Source organism: Daldinia caldariorum (genome assembly GCF_022478825.1).
Source record: "Daldinia caldariorum strain CBS 122874 unplaced genomic scaffold F4812scaffold_16, whole genome shotgun sequence".
Lineage (NCBI taxonomy): Eukaryota > Fungi > Ascomycota > Sordariomycetes > Xylariales > Hypoxylaceae > Daldinia > Daldinia caldariorum.
Window position 1 is genome coordinate 423,058 of NW_025953052.1, and position 8,525 is coordinate 431,582.

General features: G+C 42.8%; 4 protein-coding genes and 1 non-coding gene across 5 annotated transcripts in view; 3 read left to right on the plus strand and 2 right to left on the minus strand.

The window, feature by feature from the left end:
- Window positions 1-954: 954 nt before the first annotated feature.
- F4812DRAFT_t129 lies at window positions 955-1,050 on the minus strand. Its single transcript has one exon. It is a non-coding gene; the product is annotated as a tRNA-Ser (tRNA).
- Window positions 1,051-2,679: 1,629 nt separating this feature from the next.
- On the plus strand, window positions 2,680-5,046 carry F4812DRAFT_133799 (uncharacterized protein). Its single transcript, XM_047929568.1, has one exon. The coding sequence runs from the start codon at window positions 2,884-2,886 to the stop codon at window positions 4,630-4,632; it is 1,749 nt and encodes a 582-aa protein (XP_047787457.1). The 5' UTR covers window positions 2,680-2,883; the 3' UTR covers window positions 4,633-5,046.
- Window positions 5,047-5,157: 111 nt separating this feature from the next.
- On the plus strand, window positions 5,158-6,195 carry F4812DRAFT_461989 (Triosephosphate isomerase; the record flags this gene model as incomplete). Its single annotated transcript, XM_047937957.1, has 4 exons — window positions 5,158-5,195; window positions 5,342-5,412; window positions 5,498-6,103; window positions 6,167-6,195. 4 exons carry the CDS (start codon window positions 5,158-5,160, stop codon window positions 6,193-6,195), a joined length of 744 nt encoding a protein of 247 aa, XP_047787458.1.
- A 359-nt stretch (window positions 6,196-6,554) lies between these two features.
- Window positions 6,555-7,108, minus strand: F4812DRAFT_461990 (thioredoxin-like protein; the record flags this gene model as incomplete). The annotated part of the gene is made up of 3 exons (XM_047937958.1): window positions 6,555-6,846; window positions 6,917-6,999; window positions 7,070-7,108. The coding sequence occupies 3 exons, from the start codon at window positions 7,106-7,108 to the stop codon at window positions 6,555-6,557; spliced, it is 414 nt and encodes a 137-aa protein (XP_047787459.1).
- A 249-nt stretch (window positions 7,109-7,357) lies between these two features.
- The window catches only part of F4812DRAFT_439743 (RNA-binding domain-containing protein), a 2,791-nt gene continuing 1,623 nt past the window's right edge, over window positions 7,358-8,525 (plus strand). The window contains exons 1-3 of the mRNA XM_047935093.1: window positions 7,358-7,910; window positions 7,990-8,117; window positions 8,184-8,289. Coding sequence (XP_047787460.1) covers window positions 7,649-7,910; window positions 7,990-8,117; window positions 8,184-8,289 — 496 coding nt within the window. The 5' untranslated portion in view covers window positions 7,358-7,648. The remainder of the gene's footprint in view (window positions 7,911-7,989; window positions 8,118-8,183; window positions 8,290-8,525) is intronic.

Here is an 8,525-nt window from a genome sequence, read left to right on the forward strand (position 1 = left end):
CGGGACAGTTTTTTAATACTGTTGGCCTTTTAAAAAAGCAATCTCGTTTAGCCGAAACGAATATCTTAATTCGAGCTTTTTTAAAAGCGTTAATTACATTTGAATCTAATTCTTATAATAGTTAATGCTGTTTAAAAATATAATATAATTAATATATTTAATAAAAAAAATTTAAACTTTTTATATTTAACATATATTTTTAAAAAATAAAAATATTTATTAAATAATAATAATTTTATAAAAAAAATTAATAATAAAGTTTTTTTTAAAAAATAATTTTAAATATTTATTAATTAATATTTATATATTTATTATTATTAATCTTTTATTTTTTTAATATAAAGTGTTAATAATTAAAGTTTTTATTTAATAATAAAATTAAAAAAAAGTTAATTAATATTAAAACCGTTTATAAGATTTTTATTATTATTATTTATTAAATTATTTTCGAAATAATTTTATTTAATTTTTAATAAAATAAATAACTTATAATTAATGTTAATTTAACTTATAAATTTACGTTTTTACTTATTAAAAGTATTTAATAATTTAATTATTAATATTAAGGAAATTTTAACATTATTTAATAAAAAAACATAATTATAATTTTATTTTTTTACAATTTATAATATTTTTAAAATTATAAATATAATAAAACTATAAAAGCTTATTTTAATATTAAAAGCTTAAAATACTTTAATTTATATTAATTAAATTTTTAAAGTAATTATTAACTTTAAAAATGTGGTTAAAAAATAAATAATAAATATTTTATATTAAATTTTAAAATTATATTATTTTTAATAATAATAAAATTATAAAAAAGATTTAATATTTTTTATAATTATTTTATTTATATTAATTAATAATAAAAATAAAATTTAAAAATAAAATAAAATTAATAAATATTAATAAATATAAAAAAAAAACTTATAAATAAAGATGGTAAAATTTCGACACCTGTGTGATTCGAACACACGCCCCCGAAGGGAATGCCTTTCGCACTACATTTATAGCAGGGCATCGCGTTAACCACTCCGCCAAAGTGCCTTAACACCTTAATAGGGTTAAACTTTCTCTGCTTATCTCTTCCCTATATCCATAACCTCCCCATACAACCATATAATTGTTACCGTATTCAAATGTCGTTGGGTAAGGGATACGGCCTATAAGCAGATATGACAGGGCGACAAAGCGACCCAGATTTATATGGTGGGTGATATCTGGGTTTACAAGTTCGATAAGCGGCCGACACCGTCTGTGGTGGCTTCAGGTCGCCTGACGGACATGAAGCCATAACGGGAATCTAGATCGGTCTTGGATTTAAAGCTGCACATGAGCGGATACGTCTTTCACACAGTTCAGCGACAACGTCGTTAACGCAAGCAAGGTGTAATTTGCAATTTATTATACGTACCTAGGTAGGTACCTATAGCATAATATCGGGTTCTGAGTTATACACACTTGTCCAGGGTATTCTATAGACTATAGATATAGACCGAGATGAGATAAGTCCCGCCCTACGTTTGGTTTTATGATTCCCCCCAAAGGCTGGAAAGAAAAGTATAGTGTGTAGCCTAGGCCAGGGCGTGCTTATTTGGCTTACCACATTCTAGGGCGTTACCAATACAACCCTAACGGCTTGTCTTGTGTACATATTGTCTACAATATAGCCATCTATGGAAAAAGCATACAGTTTATGCATCTGACGCTGAGTACGCTAGGGATAAAACAAGCCTTGATTAATATAGACTTGGTCGCCTTGGGGCAACCATCAGAACCGCTTCCCGTTAAGTCGCAGAGCCACGCTAAGCAAGTCAGGGAATAGATAACATCAAGGAATTCCCGCAGTCGATGTCTCATTAGGTGTGATGCATGATGACAACGCTTGGTCAACAAGCCTCGCTCCTTCGGTGAGGAAGTGCTAGGTGGGTGGTTGATAGATTCGGCTTATATTATGTCCAATGATGAGTGTTTGCTTTTTTCTCATGCTATGATCTAGAAATTGGACATCGCAAACGGACACATCACTGTGTTCCCAAGACGAGGCTAGGGTGACATGAGACTTGGTAGAAATCCGATAGATATGCAGAAAGGGATGTCCGCGCCTCGCTATTCTTCATATATACGAAACTTTCCTGCCTCTACCCCTCGCGGAGCTGTAAGCCATGCTTACAATAGTCAAGGCTAGCGATGCGGCAGTCGTTGATCCGCCAGATTTGGTATCAATTTGAGAGCTCTAGGCTTAATACACCTAAGTTCGCCCTGCTAGACAAAGGCCCTTACGATGGACTACGTGGCAATATCATATGCAGAACTCTTGCAGATCGGAGTTGATCGATTTGAAACATATCTTACAGCATTTCAGGGCGGTGTCTCTCTGTCTTCTCTGGCCACTATTAGATGACGAGAGCAGTGAACTGGGCATAAAACTATACAGACCGGGCGATCGCCGGGCACATCTACATGTGATCATGACGAGGAACGAGGGACGAAAGCTCTCAGTGCTTGGTGTGACGATGTGAAGTTGCCGCAAACCAAGCAGCGGTAACACCTAGCTTGCTTTGCCCTTCTCTTAGGTACGTAGTAATGTGAGAACGGAGAGAACTGCTAGCTTGTGATCGATCCCTTAGTTTGAAACTTATATGTTCAAGGCCTCCTCCCCCAGAATCCCCGTGGTGAACCAGATCCGTCACCTTCTGCAAATTAAGAAATTACACGCGAGAGCGAGTTAACTCGGGTCTTGGTCCCTTACACGTCTCCTATTTATTTACAATTCGAGAGGTCTGACACTTTGAGTCAAGTTCGATGTCCATGGTTTTACCTTGTGCATATTTTCCTTTCTCGAGAAAATAGTGTTTGTGCAGCTGAGCTATCACCAACATGACCGAAAATCATGGAGCACCGCCCTTTAACGGATCAGACAGAAATCAAGCACCTGCGCCCGCTGCGGGATTTCGCGGTCGTATAGTAGGGCAGCCGCAAGCGTCTATACACCAGCAAGCAGTCCCGCTGCGTGGCGGGTTCCCTTCCGTTAAGATTTCGGATGTGAGACATGGTCTTATGACCGTAGATGACATGAAAGAAGAGCTCACTGAGTATGCTCTCTTCCGATTCGAGAAATACACAGCACAAAGTCGGTACGATGACGAAGGTCGGTTACGACTCCCTACGTGGGACCAAGCAATCATATCCCAGGTTCAGAGCATGTCGACTGAGGAGATAAGGCGTCGGGTTCAATATTTGAATAGGAGGACCCGAGCTCCTACCGAAAAGTTGAAAACCCTAAGTCCTGTCCTTCAGCGACAAATCGACAAGACAATAGAGGAGCTCAAGTTGCAAAATCCAGACCCGATTAACTATCGTTGGGTGCTTGTACAACTGGACCATCAACTCGCGGAAATTAATAGCCCGTACGTTTCCGTAGCTGCAAGAAACCGCCGACAGTCTCGAAGACACCATGGTGTACCCAGGAGGCAGCCACATCGAGATACGAATGGGGACAACCCCAGGTCCTTCCAGAGGATTTCCTTGACCACTTACTTTAAGCGCGTGCCTAAAGCTGAAGCTGATATCCCCGCTCTTTATGAAGCGAAAAAAAGAATGCGCTTCTCACAGAACAACCACGTCGCCCATCCGTACCCGCAACCGCAACTACAACCACAACCCCAGTCTCATCCGCATCATGGCCCGGACTATCGAATACCTCTACCAGGGCAAGGTTCCGTAGATACTAGACTACCACTGGGGTCGAACAGTAATCGCCCACAACCGGTTCCACCGCCTCCTAACGGGTTAGCACCGGGACTAGAACCAGGGCCAGGAATAGGAGGTCCTATGAATAATGCTGTCGTTGGCGGCGGCACAAAAGTAAGTCCTGCGAATATAAAGCACGCCAAGATTGAAAGTGAGTCAGACCACTCGGACTATTTGTCGTCGGATAGATCATTTGATAGCCAGACAACTCCAGACACTTCCTATTCGTCTAAATCGCTCAACAGAGGTAGAACCCTCAAACGAGTGCATAATAGTGATCACGGATCGGCTCGCAGTTTGGGTAGAAAGCATGATCGGGATGGGCCTAGAGAGTATCACAGAAAACATAAGGATTATTTTGACGACGGACATGGGGTTCGGATGCCACCCAAGTCGAGACGTCCTTCGACCGGGAAGACGTCCTCTGTTGATATTGATAGAGCTATAGGTGATGCTTACTTGGCAGGCGTCCTCCGCGAGAGAAAGGAGCGGACAAAGCGTGAAGCTCGATATTCAACGTCTAATCCACGCATCCTCTTGGGAGCAAGGTTGACAACTCCTCCTTATGGTGGAAGACATATACCCACTTCTGATCGACAGAGGGACACTGATGATGGAATATCGCGTTTCAAGGATCTGTCTATCAGTGATGGAGACGACTATGACGCAGTGCTGCCACGAGTGGATGGTCGCCGGCGAAGAGAATTTGAACATCTTATGCAGGAAGGGTCAATCTTAGAGGAAGACCCATTCGACCGAGAGAGATCATCGAACTTAAGACATGGCGGTAGACGATATGAAGAGTCTTACGTTACGGATGATTCTGATAGTGACGATAGTTTACCTCGAACGAGGAGGAGTCGGTTCCACTACTGAAATCTAGTGGGGTGAAAAACATGTGTTGTCCTACGTCTTTTTTCATTTTTTGTTTCTTTGTAGTTATCTTACGCCAACATTCAGCAAGAATATTGAGTTATAATAATATGACAGATATAAAAGAGGATCCCGTAGTAATGAGAACCTTGTTTGATGTACCTATACTTATACAAAGACCTGTTGGCCCTTGGGGGTGCGAGAAGTACTAAGTACTGAGATAAATGCGCAATCTCCACTACTTGCACGTGCAGAAACTACCTACCTAGGTACAATATGCGGTACCTAGGTATACCTACATCCCATCCCGTACGTAAAGACCCCGCCTAAGGAAAGTGGGCTGTACCCATGAAATCGAATTAAACATCGCCTGTTTTTCTTCTCGTTAACAACTTCCGAAGCTTTCTCCTCCTCACTTCCGCGTCATTTTCCAATTGTCTACATTCTTCAATTCGAACATTCCGCCTCGATCTTTCTTTGGAAATACCTTATTTACATAACCAAGCTCAAATTGCCTCATTATCCATCATGGCGCGCAAGTTCTTCGTTGGCGGCAACTTCAAGATGTAAGACCCCTCCATCCATCCATCCATACATACATACGTAATTTTGTAGACATCCAATGTCTTTCAACAGGATAATAAACGATAATGCTGAGGGGGGAATCCGAAGTAATATCATAAAAACTGATGCGGACTGACAAATAATATAGGAACGGGACAGTCTCGTCCATCAAGGAGATTGTCGACAACTTGAACAAAGCTCAGCTTGATCCCAACGTTGGTGAGTTAATAATACTTCCTCTTCCCCATCTACCCCACTGATAATAATATGACTTTTGCTTATTGTGCCTTTTTTTTTTTTCTAGAGGTCGTCATAGCCCCGCCAGCCCTTTACCTCGTCTTCGTCCGCGAGCACGTAAAGAAGGAAATCGGCGTTGCCGCGCAGAACGTCTTTGACAAGCCAAACGGTGCATTCACCGGCGAGATCTCGGTCCACCAACTGAAGGACAGTGGCATCGACTGGGTTATCCTCGGTCACTCTGAGCGACGCACTATCCTAGCTGAGAGTGACGAAGTTGTTGCTTCAAAAACCAAGTATGCTGTCGAGAATGGCATTAACGTCATCTGGTGCTGTGGAGAGTCCCTAGAGCAGCGAGAAGCCGGCAAGACTCTGGAAGTCATTGCTGCCCAGTTAGCTGCATTAAGGTCACGGGTATCGGATTGGAGCAGGATCGTCATTGCCTATGAGCCTATCTGGGCCATCGGTACCGGCAAGGTCGCTACAACAGAGCAGGCTCAGGAGGTACATGCGTCTATCCGTGCTTGGCTAGCGAAGGAGGTAAGCCAAAAGGTTGCCGACGAAACCAGAATTCTATACGGCGGTAGTGTCAGCGAGAAGAACTGTAAAGATCTCAGTAAGGAGAAGGACATCGACGGCTTCCTCGTCGGTGGTGCCAGCCTTAAGCCCGCATGTAAGTGTAGATATTCGCTACCGTGTTTTTTCTGTGCCATTGGACTAAGCTAACGAAATATAGTTGTGGACATCATCAACAGCCGGGCTTAAACGGGAGAAAGCTTGGAATATTAGCTGAATGCTACCTCTAATGAGAGGAATCATGACAATTCAACGAGGAAGTTCATGCATGGGCCATAAAATCCTAGGCTATAGCTTCCGAGCTCACTATCTAATGTAAACTCCATAGTAAAAAATAAATAAAAATAGAGTAGCCCGGAGGTTGAGAAAAGTTCTTGCAAATACGCCTGGGTGAATTCGTTATGATTTTATTCATAAATGCTGCCTTGAATTTCGGGCCTAGGCTTGGTTGTATATACGCCTTGAACCGTGTTGTACACTTTGCCCGAATATAGTCGTACAAGGGTCAGAAGGTCTCCGGATAACCCTCTCTAGATATTTAGGTCTCTTTATACCGGCATACCCGTGCCGTGGTAAGGACTCCATATGCCTCTTACGCTCTCGTTGATACTCGTGACCGGCTTGTTGACCTTTTTATTCTTCTCGCCGCTCGCATCTCGTAGCAATTCTATCTTTTTGAGTATTTGGAGAGGATCCATGTTCTTAACGCAAATAGACTTTTGCTTGCCATTGATGTAGTGACCGATGAGCACGGGGTGTTTTCGTGGTCGAGGGGAAACGGCGAATTCGATCTGGGGATGAGTGGAAGCGAACTTGGCTAGCTGGGATTTGATAAAAGAACTTTTAATGAGGAGGCGAAGTTAGGATTAGGTTCTCTCGAGCACGAGCATTCAAATGGGGTTGGTCTCACTTCATTCCTCTAGAACTTCCGGAATAGTCGCAATAGTGGACATCTATTTTCTTGCATTGCAGGATGAAGGCGCCGATGCTATTCTGCTATTGTGTTAGCGATTCACTTCGAATAAGACAATAGCTAAATAATTTCACGGTTGATGATTATTACCTGGCCAACGGAAACCTTCTGCAACGCCCTAATCGTCATTGTTGCGCCTTTGGGAACTCAAGACGACGACGAGGTTTTCTATTGTTCAACGTTCGGCTTTGAAATTTTACCTTTTGGTTAAGAAAATAAAGAGGTAGTACTATTATGTACCAACTGAATTTACAAGCGCCAAACCAGATAGATACGTGATTCGATGCATATAGTGCCATGTACTTTGATAAGTACTTTGATAAGTACTTCTCAAAGTCACAATCTCTGGCCTGGAAATATGTCGGCTAAACTTGTTAACATACCTAGGTACGTAGGTATGTACATGTGTACCTGGCTAGGCTAAGTCTAAATTTGAATGGAGCATTTTTGGAGCTTTCAAAGCAATTTCCTCGACTTCTCCCCTAACGACGCGAAAAAACAATTAACTTGACTCTTTTTAATTCTTTCATCCATCATTGAAAGACTGTGTCTATTCGCAAGGCCTCCTTTCTTTTTTTATATCTTCCATTTAACTTTAACTTTCCGATTCTCCTTGTATTTGTAAATTTACTACTTTCGTTTCCTATTCCAGAGAGCGACGACGCGACAATGACAGACAAACTTCCGCCAAATCTTCTCGCCCTCTTCGCGCCGCGACCGCCTTTGCGATGGGTGCCTGCTCCCGATTTCCCACCCGAGCAGCGAAGAACGCATAATATTACCGGCGTCGCCAATTATCTTCCTTCTCTTGCTTACTATAAGGAAAGCGACAATTACACCCCTACTGAGAGCTGGCTGCAGATGCGCGACAGGAAGAAGCTAGAAAAGAAGGCTCAACAAGAGAGGATATTGACCGAGGGTCCATTACACTGTCCGTCTTTCTAACGTTTTTTTTTTCCTCCTTCAATCCCATCAACTCTTATCGAAATACTAACATGATTTCACTATAGACAAGCCCAACGAGGATCCTAACATCCGTGGCGATCCGTTCAAGACCTTGATTGTCGCACGACTAAGCTATGATGCTACCGAGCACGACCTAGAAAAGGAATTTGGACGTTTTGGTCCTATCGAACGCGTACGTTACAGTCCTTACTTGATGGTTTCGCCGCTTCCTGTTCTTATGCTGATAATATCTTTGCAGATTCGTATCGTGACTGATACACACGCCCACGAAAGGCCAAACAAGAAGAAGAAGCCCCATCGTGGATATGCTTTTGTTGTTTTCGAGCGTGAGAAAGACATGAGAGGTAATACTACCATTAATATTTCCCTTGGATCCGGTTCTGCTTAACCCATGTCTCTCACTCGAGATTTGGCCCTCAAGCTTGCCTGTCTCGGGGGGCCCCCCCCCGGGGGGGGGGGGGGGGGGGGGGGGGGGGGGGGGGTGGGGGGGGGGGTTGGGGTGGGGGGGGGGGTGGGGTGGGGGGTGGGGGGTGGGGGGGGGTGGGGGGGGGGGGTGGGGGTTGGGGGGGGGGGGGGGGTG

Excerpts from the sequence above, each read along its gene's own strand:
- F4812DRAFT_133799 (XM_047929568.1), top strand. The coding sequence starts at position 2,884 with ATGACCGAAAATCATGGAGCACCGCCCTTTAACGGATCAGACAGAAAT.